Genomic DNA, 18325 nt, shown 5'->3' on the forward strand with positions numbered 1-18325 from the left:
TTTATCACTACTTCCTCTGATATTTACAATCTAACAAGCGGTCGAGAAAGCCCTTTATTGCAATGCAATAGGTCTCGCATTTGTGAGAGTTTAAGCTATTAATATTGTAAAGGACAATGTCTTTTATTTATGTTTTAAAACCCAAAACATAAATAAAAGGCATTGTCATTTACAATGCCAATAGCTCAAACTCCCGTGAATGAGAGACCTATTGCATTTCAAATGCTTGTTATGTATCTTAGTTAAGTTATCACACTTAGAGGCACCCTCATCTACAGGCCTCCAGGAACACGCTCTCAATTCAGCGATGACATCACCGACTTCGTCAGCCCACATGCCCTCCCCTCCGAGAACTACATCCTGCTGGGAGACCTCAACTTCCACCTTGAAAAAAAAGACGACAGCAACACCTCCACCCTTCTGGATAACCTGGCCAATCTTGGACTCAAACAACTTGTTGACACCCCCACTCATGTAGCCGGACACACGCTCGACCCTATCTTCACCTCCAGCAAGCACATTTCCTTCGATCGCACCACAGCTCTCCATTGGACGGACCACAGCTGTGTTCACTTCAGATACAAAACCACCCTGACCGACAACCGTCCACATCCCATTCCTCGGAGAAACTGGAACAAAATCACCTCCGACCAACTCCTCTCATCACTCAACCAAAATCCTCCCACCCTCTCATTGGACCCTAACCAAGGGGCCACCGATCTCAAACAATGGATCACCCACAGTGCTGACGAATTAGCTCCCCTGAAAAAGCACCAGACCAAATCAGCCAGCAAAAAAGCTTCCTGGTTCAATGATGATCTCAAAAAATCCAAGAAACTATGCCGCACCCTAGAGAAAACATGGAGAAAAAACCAAACCACCGACAACATGGCCACCCTCAAGGCAGCCACCCGCAACCACCACCAACTGATTCGATCCGCCAAGAAATCAGCATTCAAGGATCGTCTCGACAACAACACCCACAACAGAAAGGAACTTTTCAACATCGTCAAAGAATTCACCAACCCCACCGCAGCATCCAACGACATCACCCCCTCCCAAGACCTCTGCGACGCGTTATCCTCCTTCTTCTACAACAAAATCGCCGACATCCACAACAGCTTCGAGAACACTCCCAACGATCAACCCTCCCCACACCCCTCAGACACCACTCCGCCAACGAACTACCTTAGCGCCTGGAACACAATTACCACTGAAGACACCATCCGCTTAATGAACTCAATCCATTCTGGCTCGCCAACCGACCCCTGCCCCCACCACATCTTCAACAAAGCTGACTCCATCATCGCACCCCATCTTCGTGATGTCATCAACTGCTCGTTCAACTCTGCCACCTTCCCAGAAAGCTGGAAACACGCCGAACTCAGCGCCCTCTTGAAAAAACCCACAGCAGACCCCTCTGAACTTAAAAACTACCGACCCATATCTCTCCTCCCTTTCCCCGCCAAAGCCATTGAGAAAGCCGTCAACAGCCAGCTCGCCGCCTTCCTTGAATCCAACAACTCCCTCGATCCATCTCAATCCGGATTTCGAGCCAAACACAGCACCGAAACCGCCCTCATTGCAGCGACAGACGACATCCGAACACTACTGGATAACGGAGAAACCGCGGCCCTTATTCTACTCGACCTCTCCGCCGCTTTCGACACAGTCTGCCACAGCACCCTTATACATCGCCTCAGCAACATCGGCATACAAGGAAAAGCCTTGGACTGGATCATCTCGTTCCTCGCCGGGAGAACTCAGAGTCCGACTTCCCCCATTCAACTCAGAAGCCACAGAAGTAATTTGCGGAGTACCACAAGGATCATCGCTCAGTCCCACCCTCTTCAACGTTTACATGAGCCCACTCGCATCCATCGCACGCCAACACAACCTCAACATCATCTCTTACGCCGACGACACCCAATTAATCCTTTCCCTCACCAAAGACCCGAACACCGCCAAAACCAATCTTCACGACGGCATGAAAGAAGTAGCCGAATGGATGAAACAGAGCCGCCTAAAACTCAATTCAGACAAAACTGAAGTGCTCATCCTAGGATCCTCACCCTCGGCCTGGGACGACTCTTGGTGGCCTTCCGCTCTGGGCACAGCACCCACTCCCACAGACCACGCACGTAACCTTGGCTTCATCCTAGACTCCTCTCTCTCGATGTCCAGAAAAGTTAACGCAGTCTCATCCTCCTGCTTCAACGTACTTCGCATCCTCAAAAAGATCTTCCGCTGGATCCCCCTCGAAACGAGAAAGACTGTGACCCACGCACTGGTCACGAGTCGGCTGGATTATGGTAACACACTATACGCCGGAATCACAGCAAAATTACAGAAAAAACTCCAACGCATCCAAAACTCATCAGCGAGACTCATTTTGGACATCCCTCGCCGAGATCACATCACCGGACACCTAAAGGACCTCCACTGGCTTCCCGTCAACAAAAGAATTACGTTCCGTCTTCTCACCCACGCACACAAGGCCCTCTACAACCTAGGACCCGAATGCCTCAACACTCGACTATCCTTCTACAAACCCACCCGCCAACTAAGATCGTTCAATCAAGCCCTCGCCACAGTCCCGCGCATCCGAAAATCCACCATGGGTGGCAGATCCTTCTCCTTCCTGGCTGCCAATACCTGGAACTCACTCCCCTCTCACCTCCGCCTTACTCAAAACCACATCTCATTCAGAAAAGAACTTAAAACCTGGCTATTCGACAAATAATAAACCCCCTCCCCAAGCGCCTTGAGACCCACTGGGTGAGTAGTGCGCTATACAAATACTAGAACTTGAATTTGAACTTATCTCTTATGAGTAAATCTTTGTCTTTAAAGGGACAGTAGTGTAGGTTTGCTTGGCCTTTGTCACAGAAACTCTCTTTGTGAGTCTCGTCATCTCCAGGAGAGTCAGTGAGCTGAAGGGTCTCTTACTCTGATTATTTTTTTTGTTTTGTTTTTTTAAACAATTTTATTTATATGGGATTTTCAAGATCAAATGACAATCAATGTATTCGTAGAAAACCTTTTGAGACCTTGGGCTCTCAAGCATTCCTCCGTGAGATTCCATAGCTAATCAGTATTTTTATCCGCCACCTCAATATGCCCTTCATTTAGCATCACTCCCCATTACATGCTTTCTGGACCATTTGGATCGATTCTCCAGTATCACCAGGATGTCTATTCCAAGATGTGCGATCACATTCGTGATCTCCCTAAAATGAATTGTTCATTGCCCTGCATGGCTTGTATATTGTCTGTGTACCAACCATTCTAGATAGCCTTTACGCCCAATCCAACAGCTCTTCAGCAGCCTTCTCCTCTGTTGTAATATCTCTCATTCTGCTAGGGCCCATTCCTTCATATCTGCCTGCTAGTACTTCCTAGTGAGCCTTCTGCCTTATCAACAGCAGACTGCTATATGATGTTTTGCTAATAACAGTCTTAGTGCCGCAAATCTAAGTAATTTTTTTCTGTTATTGGGTTTCGGTAAAAGACTCCGCAAACGGTGTATAATGGTTTCTTTTAGTTTTAGCCCAGTTGTGGATTGCACAGTTGGTACTATCCCCAGTATTTTGCTATTATTCGACATGCCCACATCATGTGTATAAGTGAGGCGTCCAGTTCTGAGCATGTAGGGCAATTGAGCGATCTGTTTGGATATATTTTGGGTAGTATCACCAGTGTCAGAAACATGCGATGTAAGAAATTGAAGTGAGCCAGTTGAAACCTGCCATTTCTTCCTCTGATCTTTATGCTGTTTTCTTCTCTTGACATTTGTGTAAATAAAAGGCATTTGCTCATATTTCCTCAGATCTCATTTATGTTTGACGTATGTGTATTCATAATCTAGATGTCTTACTAGAATTGAAATTCAGAAGCAGGTCTTTTCATAGGCTAACTCCCACCGCTTTACCATGCATGGTGAGATGGATCCCAGTATGTCAGCATCACAAACTGCTATCACAACATGGATAGGCTCTTAAAGTCATTATTCATGCATATAACTTCACTATTCTACTCCTCAGATGATGATGATCACTGGACTTCACTCTAGCAGAGCTACTTGAATTCTGATGTTCACCATTGTTCACTCTACATGCATTAGGTTTTGGATGCAGCTACTAAAATGAATGCTTTATTTAATTCCTTCTTCAATTTAATTTTTTTGCTGGACAATCTGTTTCGATCAGTTGAAAGTAATATAGAGGTGGGCCTAGATACCTTTACATTTATTCCTAATTTCTTTTAAATCGCTCGCTTTCTCCTTTTAATTTCTTTTGTATCTTTTTTAAACAAAACTTGTTTGCTACTTACGATTGGGAATGGAACTGGCCAAACACATACATGGGTTGGCACTGTGACAACTACAGGCCAGCACATTTTTGAACAGATTAAGAAACAAAGTTCGGTTCCGACTCCTGGTGGCCCTGGGTTCCCATGAGATGGCCACAGCTGTAAACCCAGAGTTAATAGCACAGGACTCTGGATAAGGTAACTTTATCTTGCAACCACAATTGAGGGATTGATTCTTTATATGCCTTAGAGAATTCCCTTCTAATGCAGCCTAATTCCACAGTCCTTGCGCCTGTAAATTTGAAGATTCTCTCACAGACTGGAAAATGAATGGAGATTGAAAGGAATATATTGTATGTTGTACCAGGAAGTTAGTCAATATATTTTGCACTTTTTTGTATTAGAAGGGATGCGTACTGAGCTTTAGTTTCTATTGCTTTGAAGTTTAATTCATTAATTTTCACTTTAAGGAAAGGCTACTCTCAAGAGAGTATGCCATGGCACTATATGCTAGAATACTTCCTTCCTCACTGTTTGCTGATTGGTGTCCTCCTTTACTAGGGTTGATTGCTCAGGAAGGAGGGTGGCCAGTGTGGATTCTGATGGAGTTATAAAAGTCTGGTCCCTAAATCCACTAATGCAGACGAAAGCCTCCGCCATCTCTAAATCGCCACTTCTTTCACTGGAATGGGCATCGAAGCGGGACAGGCTGGTGAGTATGGCAACAGCACACAACTTCAATAAGCTCTTTACTTTTATCTTTAGGTTTTCATGTGTTTGCATAGCTCCAGTAGGTTTCAGAATGTGTGAACTAAAAAAGCCTTCTCTTGACCCGGAATGTCCTAAGAATTATAGGCCTATCTCTCTTCTACCTTTTCCGGACACAATTACAGAACGAGTGGTCAGTAGGACTCTCTCTAATCTTCTGGAGCAGTATAAATTGCTGGAGGAGGCTCAGTTTAGTTTTCGGCCTGCTCGTGGTACGGAGACGGCCTTGGTGACTGTGATGGACAAGCTTCGGATGCGGGCAGACAGGGATCAGGCAGCTGTTCTTATTCTGCTTGACCTGTCTGCCGCCTTCGACACGGTTAACCATGGAACTCTGTTGAGTAGGCTGAGGGAGGTGGGGGTAATGGGCTGTGCTCTTGAGTGGTTCCAGTCTTTTTTCTCGGATAGAGACCAGGCAGTGTCCCTCCCCCCATATCAATCTGCCTTTACTAACATCACACATGGCGTGCCACAGGGCTCGGCAATCAGCCCTATTTTATTTAACATCTACATGAAACCCCTGATTGCGGTCATCAAAGAGCATAATATTAACATCGTAAATTATGCTGATGACACGCAGCTTATTCTCTCCTTGGAGGGAGAGCAGTCAACTTCATTGGAAGAGTTCCATTGCTGCTTGCGTGATACGGCTATGTGGCTGAAGGGAAATTCACTGCAGTTTAATGTAGGCAAGACTGAGGTACTGTACTGCTTGGCTGATAGGGTTCCTTCTGTGTTGCCCAGTAACTTCTGGCCAAGCGATACGTCAACTGTGGTTAGACCAGTTGATGCGGTTTGTAACTTGGGCATCATGTTTAACAATAAGTTGACAATGGAGGCTCAGGTTACTAGAACGGTGGGCAGCTGTCTAGCTATTATCAGATCTCTGTGGAAATTTTTTCCCCTGCTGCCTCCTCAGGCGGGTGCTCTAGTGGCACAGAGCACTATTCTAAGTAGATTAGATTTTTGCAATGCCCTTCTGTTAGAGTCTCCAAAATTTCTTTTGGATAGGCTTCTTAGGATTCAGTCCACGGCAGCCAAACTGGCCTTGGGCTGGCTGGCCTAGAAGGTCTTCTTCCTCTCGGGCCCTGGCAGAGTTGCATTGGCTCCCGCTGGGACAGAGAATTCAGTTTAAGTCCCTCTGCTTAGTGTTTAAAGCCCTGCATGGGCCGGGATCTGTTTCTTTACAGAGGAAGTTTGAGTGGCACGTTCCAGTTAGAAGCCTTCGTTCCTCTTCGGCGAGGTTAGTTAAGACTCCGAGGTTCAGGAAAGTTAAAGCGGGTGGTAGAACCTTTGAGGTAGCAGCTGCTAGTCTTTGGAATGGACTGCCACTGGAACTGAGACAAGTCAGTGATCTCCTTCTTTTTAGGAGGAGACTAAAAACTTGGCTGTTCCCCAAAGTCTAGGTGGCCTTCTGCCTCTCTTCGCACGCTCCTATACTGTACTCTGAGTTTGCCAGCGCCAGGATGCCTGTTAGGTGACAGAGCGCTTTACAAATGAAGTAAATAAATAAATAATTTGTTCATCCTGTGAGCCTCATTCAGTTGGTGCGATAGCCTTGCACAATAAGTAAGGTACGTAGCTATGATCCCCACATGCTTTAAATAGCAGTGCTTTTGGCTTTTCTAGTCTTCACCATGATCAATTTTAAGCTAAGAAGTTAAGATTGTCTGCCTTACTTGTTAAAAATCCTATATCAAGATTAGGTGACTGTAGTGTCTTCTTGTGACCTTAGGACACCTTAATCCTATTGAGAAGCAATAACCTTATTAACAATTTCATTTTAAGATTTACAAAGTAAGCTTTTTTTCTGCATGTGACTTTTAGAAGGGTTGGTGGTTCTCTTCACAAGTCCCCATAAGGCATTTTCCGGGGTCCTGGGCTTGATGGCCAGTATCCTAAATGCCCTTGTGGCCTTTGGATAGATATGATAACCAAGTTACTTCACTTGGATGCTTACCTTTTCAAGGGTAGTGAGTTAGGTATTCAGGGCTTACTCTTGCCCGAGCTTACAGGGTCTAAAACAGAAATATCACATGATAACACCAATACTCAGTGTGTATGTTATATGTAGAACTAGACTTTAATAATAGGCAGGGTATTTAAAACTATGGCACAAACTAAAAAGGTTATAGCATTTTCTGGGTTCGCAATAAAACCCTGATGAATTATCAGCATTTAAGAACTAGGTTCTACAGAAACAAATTGCACCAGTTCCTGTGGCAGGTGTTCTTTTCAAGGCAAAGCAGGTTACTTTATTGCAAGTCTATGACTCAGGACTTAAATCTGGTTTAAGAGATTGTCACTACAATGTTAGTAACTAAATTGCAGTGGAACATAGATGATACACAGTTAAAATGGATATGATGTGTCTGACCTGTGTCCTGTTGTCTTTGTTTCTTAGTTGCAGGGTCTCAAACCTGAGCTCGTTTCACAGTATCAAAACAAAACATTACGACAAAATTGTTTCATACATTCATATGATCACAAACCCCCCCCCCCAGATCAGCATACCAATCTTCAGTTTCCTTTGCCCCTTATTACCGAATACAAACTAAATTTTAAGCGAAATAAATTATACATTTTTGCACGCCATCGCTCAGGAGGGTCAAATTGAAGCCAGTCAGCAGCAATACATAATCGAACAACAGCCATTGCAATAAAATGTTTAAATGTTTAAACATAGGGGACCCCTTTTCTAAATCCTGCCCGATGCCTAATAACATTATAGCTGGAGTGACTTTAATAGATATCCGGATAATCATTGACAAAAATGTTTCAATATCCAACACATATCTCAAAAATGTACAACATCTAAAAATAAATATGTAGACTATCCGCCTTATCCCACCCACAACGAAAACATTTGCCATCATGCCTCCCTCCCCCATTTAAGCATCCGTGCCGGAGTATAATATAAGTTAAAAACAGTTTTAAAGCACTGAGATTTCAAATTGGCAGAAAGGAGAGTTTCCCTGGACATTGCAATAGCTTTTTCTATAGAGATATTATGTTCCCCAAGTACCCCTGCCAAATCATCCATTCTAAAAGATAATAGCATCTTATATAGCACCCCAATTTTCTCCTGCCGTCTTACAGCCTCAATGAGTGGGATTGATGTCAATTTCAAATTTTTCCAACCAAGAAAATCACGGATTTGGAGAAATTAAAAAAATTGCATTTTAGGCAAATTATATTGTCTAAGTCTTCATACGTTGGAAATAACCCACAAGCCTCATAAAAATCTCCTATCTGTAAAATTTCCTTATTCCTCCAGCTTAATGCCACCCTATCCCAAAAAATGGGTGGAAGAATCTTTAATGCATTCGTGGGGGTATAATATGTTAACCCTTCCATCAAAAGTAGCTTCCGTGTGTTTCTCCACACCTGTGTGTCCGCTTGAAATAGCTGCCATCAATTTCCTTAAATAAACAATTTCTTGCTTCCGAACCCAACATCAACTGAAATATTGAAGGAGCCTCTGCTGTATTGCTAGCATCCTCCTCGGTCAATAATACTCGCATCTTTAATTTAAAAAAAAACCATAATAGTAAAGAATAAAATCGGGTATCACCCAACCCTCCCCTCTCTCTTTTGTTAATGTCATAAATCTTGTAGCACGCCTGGGTTTGCCTGGGGCCCAAAGAAATTTAGCACACAAAGATTGTAATTGTTGAAGTTGGGCCCTCATCACTTCAAGGGGGATGGATCGGAACAAATAAAGCACCCTCGGTAAAATATTCAATTTTATGATGTTACCTCTGCCAACCGTTGTTAAATGTAATCGCCCCCATCTTTCTAACGATTCTGTAATGCTACTTAATATAACCATCCAATTAGCCTCAACCAACTCTGACATCGATGTTCTAATTTTGATACCCAAATAAGTGACTTCTTTTACGATTCTAGTATCATTTGACACGATATTGCCCGTACATAGCATTTGCGTTTTAGTAACATTGAGTTTATAACCAGATACTTGACCAAATTCATTGGCTAGGCGCTCGATCTCCTGAAGTGCAGGGATTGGGTCAACCGTAGTAATAGCTATATTATCCGCATATGCGAAAACGGAATGTGGGATCTCTTGTACAATAAAAGGTTTAATTAAGGGGCTATTTCCCTGCATATTTGCGAACGGGTTTATGTAGAGAGGAAACAACAGTGGGGAACAAGGACATCCTTGTCGAGTTCCTCTAGTAATCCTCACTGGCTCTGAGGCCAAGCCCATTGCAGCAATTTTAGCGACCGGTGTAGTATACAACACCTGCAGAGCAGTCATAAACCCCTTACCAAATCCTAACTGATACATCAGTTTCCACAAATAATCCCACTGCACGCGGTCATATGCTTTTTCAGCATCCAATAAAATTAGCCATAGTGCCCGCCTTTCAGCCTGGGCTATATCAAAAAGCGTCACCACCTTATTCACATGAGTAACCGTCCCACGGGCAGGTATAAACCCATGCTGATTCACTGACACTAAGGGGCAGATAATCTTTGTCAAACGATTGGACAAGATTTTCGAATACATTTTGTCATCAAAATTCAGCAGAGATATTGGACGATATGATCCAGGCAAATCAGGTGCTTTCCCCTTCTTCCTAAAGACCACAATAGTGCCCATGATTTGGGAGCTTTCCCATTCTGTGCTGCCCTAAAAGTGGCCAACATTTCAGTTTTAATCTGATTGAAAAATACCTTGTAGATCTCTCCCGGGAGACTATCGGGACCCGCGACTTTCCCCATCGCCAGACTATTAACCGCCATTTCCAATTCCTCCATAGTGATTGAGCGATCCAAATGCTCCACCTCATCTAGGTCTAATTGTGGTATATCCCCCCCTATAAATATATAATTGCGCTCATCCACCGCTTGTTGATGTGTATATAATTCTCTGTAAACTGGTGAAAATTGCCAAAATCCCTTGAGGGTCTTGACATGGTACACCTAAATTATCCTTTAACTCCAATATACGTTGGGAGGCTTCTATCATACGCAGCCGTAGCGCTAGACAGCGACCAACTGCTTCCCCATACTCATGACATTGTTTTTTATATACCAAATATTTTCTCGCTTTCTCCCTATTCCATACCCCATTAATTTTGGCCCGGCATCTAGCCACCTCATTCTCAAGGTCCAGAATATTTCCTCGTTGTGCTATCCCCTGAGTCAATTTTTCTTCAGCCGATCTCAAGTTAGAGTATAGTTCCTGTAGCTCTAATTTAGTGATTTTCACCTGATGCAAACCAAAACTCAGTACTTCGCCCCTGAAGCAAGCTTTAAAAGTATCCCAGATAGTTGCTACATGGGCCGATTGTCTATTGTATTCAAAATTAAACTAAGTTCCTAGTGAAAAGAAAAAAACTTTAACCACAAACCCACCTCCCAAACCCACCTCCCAAACTGTGAACAGGGCTTTAAGTGAACAGCAATCCATTTCCTGTAAAAGTAACAAGGAACCACAGCCCCTTAGTCTTTTTGATTCAGGACAAAAGCTACAGTGAATACACATACACAGAAGTGTTCCTACAGATAGTGAATATAAGGGGATTAGTTTTTAAGTTTTCCAATTTCCAGTTGGAGAGGAATCCACAGAAGTGCCAACACCCACTGGCCTTATTTCGACAATATTATATCCAGATCTATAAGGTTCAGAGAGACTATTCAAACTGTTGTACATTGAGGGCAAGTGGCTTCTGCCAGCGAAACATTATCATAAAGCTTAGGGTGAAGAGAAAACATGATGGGCATCAATGTTACAGAGACGTTGGGCATTATGCAGTCTCATCTCTGAGGTCTTCTTGGAAAGTATCTTTGCAGATAATTTTTTATACGTTTATTTATTGGTATTTTAAAGTCACATTGTACTACACATTGTTACAGGGCCACTTTAACTGTATGACTTAAAGAACTGAAGAAACAAAAACAACAATTGTGTAGCGGGAATTATGGACATCCTTTTTACCAGGTCCTAGACGCCACTGCATAGTTTACAAATTGTTGGGCGCATGGCACAACACAGTAACATCTGTGTACATTACACATAATATCAAGTTGATGGTACAGACAGTACTAGTCGTCCTGGCAGCTACCAACACCTTCCACTTTTAGAGGACAGGAGGGTTATAAATTATGAAATAAGCAGCACTACAGGGTCGCCTAGACTGGGGGTGCGTTGACCAGATATGCCTCCAGGGGATGCTGGCGGGGTGGAAGTGGCTGATTCTTTCTGTCTGAGCCAAGCCACAAATGGAGCCCAAATTTCCTGGGGCTAGACACGGGGGCATGTGTTCCCAAAATGAGGATTGTTCTTGACAAAATGCGACATCTTTAATCCAGGAGTCAGTGAAGGTGCCAATGTCTTTCCCCCAGTATACTGCTAGTCTGCATTTGGCCAACAGCAGTAGCATTGCGACCAGCCAGCGATCAGTGGGGGCAATTTCTTTGACATATCCCAGGAGTCCCACTAATGGTGTGTGATCGATATCCACCCCTGTAATATCTCGCACAGTGTTGAACACTTTGACCAAGTGTCTTGCTATTAGTGGGCAGTACCATGCCAGATGGAGAAATGTGGCATCTGGCATGAATGAAACTGCATTTGTAGAGTGCACGGCTAATCAGAGGAGTGTCCTGGCGCTATCAGGTTGACTGCACACCAAGACTGGACGGAATACTTCATTTCCTAAATAACCAGGTTTTTAGTTTCTTCCTGATGATTTCGAGTTCCGAGGTAGCCTGAAGTGCCAGTGGAAGTTGATTCCAGGTTTTAGCACCAAGATATGAGCATGATCTTCCATCGATTCTGACCCAGTGGATTTTAGGGATAGTGGCTAAGTGACCAGGGAGCAACTTACATTTCCAAGAGTTGATGTCTGCCCTTAGAACCATGTCAAAGATCTGCAAAGGCGTTCTTTACATTTGGTGTCGGAACTTGAAATGGATGAGTCGTAGTCTGCAATTGGGGGACAGAAATTCCAATTGGCCACAGCAGTAGAGCCACTATTCGGCTGTGACTAGGAATGTGATATCAGAGCTCCAAGCTTCTATTGCTCGTGGATAAATTATCGGATGCGCTTGCTGCATAACAGTGTATAGTTGTGTGATTAATTTGTGTGGTAATTGCTCTGACAGTATATGTTCCAATGTAGTGAGTGAGGGTGTGGAATGTGTTATGTATTTACAGCAAGTGGCCTGCAGTTGGTAATAAAGAATAGTATCGGATATATTGCGGCATGCAGCGTCTCTGGGTTCAGGGGGAGCCATTAATTTTATCGTCTGGGTAGAGATCTGCAAGTTTAGTGATGTTAAGGTTGCTTGGCCACCTGATTGCACCATTATCCTATATCATCGGGAAGGGGGGATTTCGTGCGAGTGAGATGGATGGGGCATTTAAACTGGGGAGGCCCGCTCTCTTCCTCAATCCATTCCACACCCACCTCATAGTCTCCACCGTATTTACCTCCCTTTCCAGGTGCTTTTATTCCTGGTATAGGGCAGTGCAAAGTGGGAGTGGGGCAGCGCTATCCCGTTCTGTAGCGACAGGTTTGAATGCAGTTGGGAATAACCAATGGGGCAGAAACTGGTCTTGTGCACAATACGCGTACAGGGTGAAGTCTGTTGCTCCCAGCCTCCCTTTATGAAGTGGTAGTGTCAGAACTTCCCAGGCTATCTAGGTTGCTTTCCCACCCTGACCAAGGTAATTATGTTGGATCTGAGTCATTTAAAAAAAATGCCAGGGTTAAGGGTATGGGCAAATTAACAAACAAATACAACAGCTTAGTCAGAACAATCCTTTTTGCAATTCCTATTCGACCCGCCATTGAAATGGGCCGTTTTGTTCATATGGGAATTCTCTGCTCTAGCCACGTTATCACTCAGCCATGGTTAGTCTCTCATAGTTATTTTATGTGTCTGCTGATCCAGATGCCCAGGTATTTAACTGGGCTGTTGGCTTACTGTAGTGGGTAGTCTAACATAAATGTCTGCGTTGTCTGTGAGGGGAAGCAATAAACACTTGGACCAGTTGATTTAGATCCCTGAGAACTGACCAATTTTTAACCGTTCTCATATCATGGGATTTAAGTTGTCTTTTGGATTACTAACGTATAGTGTAATGTCGTCTGAATATAGGGATGCCACCAGTCCTCTGGTCATAAATCCCAAGCCTCAGTGTGCGTGGTGGTGGCGGAGTCTTGCATCAAAGGGTTCCATTGCTATAGCAAACAGGGGTGACAATGGGCACCCCTGTCGCGTACCATGGGAAATTGCGAATCGTCTTGATACGACATTGTTAAACCTGATCTGTGCCACGGGGCCTGTGTACAGCAGGCATATTTGACATATGACTTGTGAGCTGAGCCCAGTACGGGCATATAGTGCAAATAAATATTACCACTCCAAGGTGTCAAAGGCCTTTGTAGCATCTAACAGGGAGGCGAGTGTGGACACCTGAGGATGCAAGTAGTGTAACACTGCAAATAGTGTGCCTAGGTTGTGAGAAGTAGACCGTCCAGGTATGAAACCGGATTGGTCCGGCTGAATTATTAGGTGTAGAAGTGGCTGTAGTGTGGAAGCCAGCAGTTTTGCATATATTTTATTATCTACATTTATCAAGGATAGTGGGCGGTAAGAATCACATTTATTTTCAGGCTTGCCAGCCTTAAGAAATGTAATTATTAACGCCTTACACATAGACGGGAGGAGTGTACCTTTCTCGAGGGCTTCCTGATCGACTTTAAGTAATTGTGGGGCCAATAGCAGAGCGTATGATTTAAACAATGAGGTTGTGAGGCCATCAAGCCTGAAGCTTTATCGCCTTCAACTGGCATACCTTGAATTGCTTATATGACATAGTCCGCGGTAAATTATACATCCAGATAAGCTCTGTGTGCCCTGTCTAACCGGACAAGTTGTATTGTGTCCCAATAATCATTTAGTGTGTTTGTTTCGTAGGAGGAGCTAGAGGTGTATAACTTCGTATAGAAATCTGTGATGATGATCTTTGTAGATCATTGAGCTTTGATTCTCATCTGCAAGGATCTTGTGGGCTTAGGATGGCACATTCACTTTAGGTGAACTCCCGCCGCACTCCACTCATCTGGATCCTGTCATTTCTTCCTTCCTTTCCAGGGCCTGTTTCTTTCATTGCTGGGCAGTTCTTACTACTGACTCTGCACTTAAACTGCTTACTCAGTGTAAATCGGGTTCTCCTTTAGACCCTGCTCCCCCCAAAGTTATGAGTGACCTAGCTCCCCTCCTGATAGAGCCACTCATCTCTATCTGGAATGCCTCACTACAGTTGGGCCAATTTCCTACTGCCTGGAAAGAAGCCATGCTAGTTCCTATCTTGAAAAAGACAAATGCAGACCCTACGCAATTTTGTAATTACCGCCCCATTTCCCTCCTTCCTAAACCAGCTAAGGTTTTAGCAAAGGCCGTTCAACTTCAGCTCGCGGAATATCTGGAGACTAATGTTATACTTCATGATTCCCAATCAGTTTTCCGCACTGGCTTTAGTACAGAAACAGCACTTTTGGAAGTCTCGGAGACCATTCGAGAGTGTGTGGATAGGGGAGAGGAGGCCATGTTGGTCCTCCTCGACCTATCCGCCGCTTTCGATACGGTATCCCTCAAGATACTTTTAGATCGATTGGAGCAGACTGTATTGGGCGGTTCTGCTCTGTCGTGGATTAGCTCCTTTCTTCAAGGTCGAACGCAGAGGGTCCTTCTTAGACCTTTCCAATCGGAATGTAAGCCCCTTGTCTGTGGAGTGCCGCAGGGCTCCGCTTTGAGCCCATTGTTTTTTAATGTTTATTTGGCCCCTCTGGCTAAGGTGGTCGAGTCATTTGGGGTCAGAGTGATCTCTTATGCTGATGACACACAGCTCATGTTTTCTTTTAGAAATCACTCTGACTCCAGCCTCGCCAGTTTTCGCCACTGCCTGGGCGAAGCATGTTCCTGGATGGCATCTAACCATCTCCGACTCAATACTGACAAGACGGAGGTTTTGTTTTTTAATTAAAAAATTACAATTCCCTCTACCTTGTGGTGGCCGACTGTACTGAATCCTCCCCCCATTCCTGTTCACACTGCTCGCAATCTGGGTTTTCAGTTTGACGATGCTCTGTCGTGTAGTCCCCAAATTAACAAGGTCACTGCTGCCTGTTTTGGGAAACTGCGGATGATGCGAAAGATCTTTCCTTTTTTGCCATTAGATGCTCGCAGAACGGTCACGCAGGCCTTAATCACATCACATCTGGACTATGCCAACAGCCTCTATGCCGGGGCCCCCCAATATCAAATTGAACGCCTACAGATCGTTCAGAACGCGGCAGCGAGGCTGATTGGCAATATCCCTTTTCGACATTCAGTTGCAGCATATCGCAAAGAACTTCACTGGCTCCCAATCGCCAGTCGCATCAAGTTCAAAATGCTAACTCTTGCTTTTCGGGCCCTCAATGGGATAGGACCGGACTATTTACGTAAGAGATTAGTATTATCCCACTCAGTCCGATCTTTGCGGTCCAACAATCTGCGCCTCATTGTTGTCCCTCGGTTCCGTCGCTCCAGAATGGGCGGCAGAGCCTTTGCAGTTATGACGGCTAAATTATGGAATAGCCTCCCCTTAGATCTCAGATTTGCTTCCTCTGAAACACTCTTTCGTAGCCGTCTCAAAACTTGGCTATTTTCATTGTCATAGGCTCAACTCCCTTTCTAGCTTACAGTCTCAGCGCCGGGACACCCCCTTTGGGGGTAGCCGCGCACTCTACAAGTTCCAAAAATAAATAAATAATAACTCTTCTGATTTCCTCACAGCAACAAAACGTTCTTCACTGCCCATGGTTTGTTCATAGTTCTTAAAGAGGACAATCACCGCCAAATCGCCTGTCCCTGGCAAATATCCTCATTACACAATGTGTGGAACCCTCTCAAAGTCACAAGCACCAAGTCCTTGTTTGGCCTTGGGGGGTGGAGAGGGGGTTTGTGTTTTTTCTTTGGTAGTGTTTGCGGGAAGACAAAATGCCAGATTTCTTTAAAAAGTTTAAAATCTTTTCCAAGTCAGAATCAATTACATTTCAATTTTAAGTCCTTATTATTCCTGCACAGTTCAGGGCAGGCTGTTCAGTCATACTAGTCAGAATGAATCAGCCTTTTTTTTAATAAGATTGTGGGTGACAGTTTGAACAGTGTAGTGGCCAATTGGTCTATTTAAACCCCAACACCATTGTTTACAGAAGACCTTATCAGTATTGGCCTTGGACAACCTCATTATTATTCAACAATAATGTATTTGTGGGGGTCGTTTGCATGCTGCATCCTTAGATTACTGTTTTTTTGCATTACGCCACTTTATAATACACATCTAAACATTGTCATTCATGTTTCTATTGTGTATTCTACTTTGTACCCGGTCTTTTAAAATAGTCTTTTTTGTGCTTCAGTATAATGAAGGTCTTTAGGCACTGCTTTAGTTTATAATATCCATCTTGTGCTAGAGATTTATTTTTACTGTCTTTCACAATATCATCCAGATTCAAATAGTGTTTTTTTCAGTCATTTGATTTTTACGCTGTTCATCATTGTCTTTATTTACACACTGTATTTCATGTTCATTAGTTTAAACTGTCCCTCTCATGCTGCTACTTTTAAATGGTATTCCTCTCAAGGGATGGGGCCTGGGTGTGCACAACATAACCACTCTTTCTTAGGCTCCTGCAAGCAGGCCCACCTTTCTCAATTTTTCATTGGGGTGGTAGCGGCTGCTACTCAGAGGGTCGGAGGAGGTACACTTCTTGGATAGAGGCGGCAGAGGGGAACCCCCTCAGCTTGTGGCTAGAGAAACATGGCAGATGGAGCAAATTGAGGCTCCAGAGGTACAGGCTAGAGCTGCGAGTGGGCCTGTCCCACGATTGTCTGTCCTGCTGTGGTACCATCCAGAAATGAAGAAGAAAGTACCCTATGATGACAGTATTATGTGATGATTAAACCCAGACCAATACAGATCTATTGATACCTGCGACAGACGTAGGGCTCCCCTACCAGAGTGGTGCTCATATTGGACCTGGCTAGTCTGCACTGGTGAGTGATGGGGTTGGGCGCTCCTGAAACAGAGAAATGACAGGGAAGCAGTCGCAACATGAGCTCACAATTGTTTTCAGCCTATGTCAAGGAGGCAGAGGAGGAAGGGAAGAGAACTGAGATGTCCTCTCTGGAGACCTGCTACAAGGAGCGCGCGAGATAATGGAAGTGTTAGACCTGCTTGATCTGTTGATGTCTATTAGGAAAAAGTTTAGAAATGATGCAACCTGGAATGACAGGTGCCAATTTATCGATGTCTTAGATTGAACAGAGGCTACAGGAGACTGAAAATAAGACTGCCACTGGAGTCACATTTTCAGGATTTTTCAGACTTCAGGCATCAGATGATGAAGGCTATTGTGGTTGTGAAAACAGAATGGAGGATTTTGATGACGTACAAGATGCAGTTAATCTTCAAGTGATGGAACTGCTAATGTTATGTTCTGGAGAAAATCGGCTTGATGCAACCTCTTTCATATTACATTATGACTCCTCCTCCCTTTCATTATTTCTTTTTGCAGAAGACAGCATATGGAATTTTTTGTAATAAACGTCTGGTAGCCGAGGTGTAGTTTCAGATGATTGATTGAGTCTTAGTTGCAGGTTACTACATCCATAGCTTTGTCCAGGGTTGTCCCTAGAACAGCCCCACCAGGAGCAGCCTGCCTGCTGCTCAGCCCATACTCCAACGGTCACACCTCACCACACAGGCACCCAAACCTTTCTTTCATCATCACCATTCCAACATTCCACACAGCACGTTCCCACTGGCTGAGCGGCAAGAGCCAAAGCAACAGCGAAGATGTATAGCTGTATACGCTAGATATAATATATTCTCCCCCTCTATAAAAATATATAAAAATCAACGAATGCAAGATAGTATGAAACATTACATGGATGAACATGCAATGATAAAATAGAGAAGATGCATTAATAAATACATAAGATATCTCACATCCTCTCTCTTTATAAAACACATAATATTTAGCCGAAGAAAACTGGTCAAACAGCATTAACTTTTAAAGTCACCAGTTGCTGAACAAAAAAACGGAAAAAGAACCTCCTACAACACCATACAAATCTTTAAAAAAACAATGTCACTCCTATTACTACCACCACCTTCAACCACACCAATTGGCCGGACAAACACGACAAGTGGCAT

The 18325-nt window shown here is 43.9% G+C and overlaps 1 protein-coding gene across 2 annotated transcripts in view; it reads left to right on the forward strand.

The window, feature by feature from the left end:
* Positions 1 to 18325, forward strand: part of WDR91 (WD repeat domain 91) — a 228463-nt gene that overhangs the window by 153995 nt on the left and 56143 nt on the right. For both annotated transcript variants that reach the window (XM_078670816.1, XM_078670899.1), the window contains one exon: positions 4873 to 5023. In XM_078670816.1, the coding sequence (XP_078526942.1) occupies positions 4873 to 5023 (151 nt within the window). The remainder of the gene's footprint in view (positions 1 to 4872; positions 5024 to 18325) is intronic.

Source organism: Lissotriton helveticus, chromosome 1_1, assembly GCF_964261635.1.
Source record: "Lissotriton helveticus chromosome 1_1, aLisHel1.1, whole genome shotgun sequence".
NCBI lineage: Eukaryota > Metazoa > Chordata > Amphibia > Caudata > Salamandridae > Lissotriton > Lissotriton helveticus.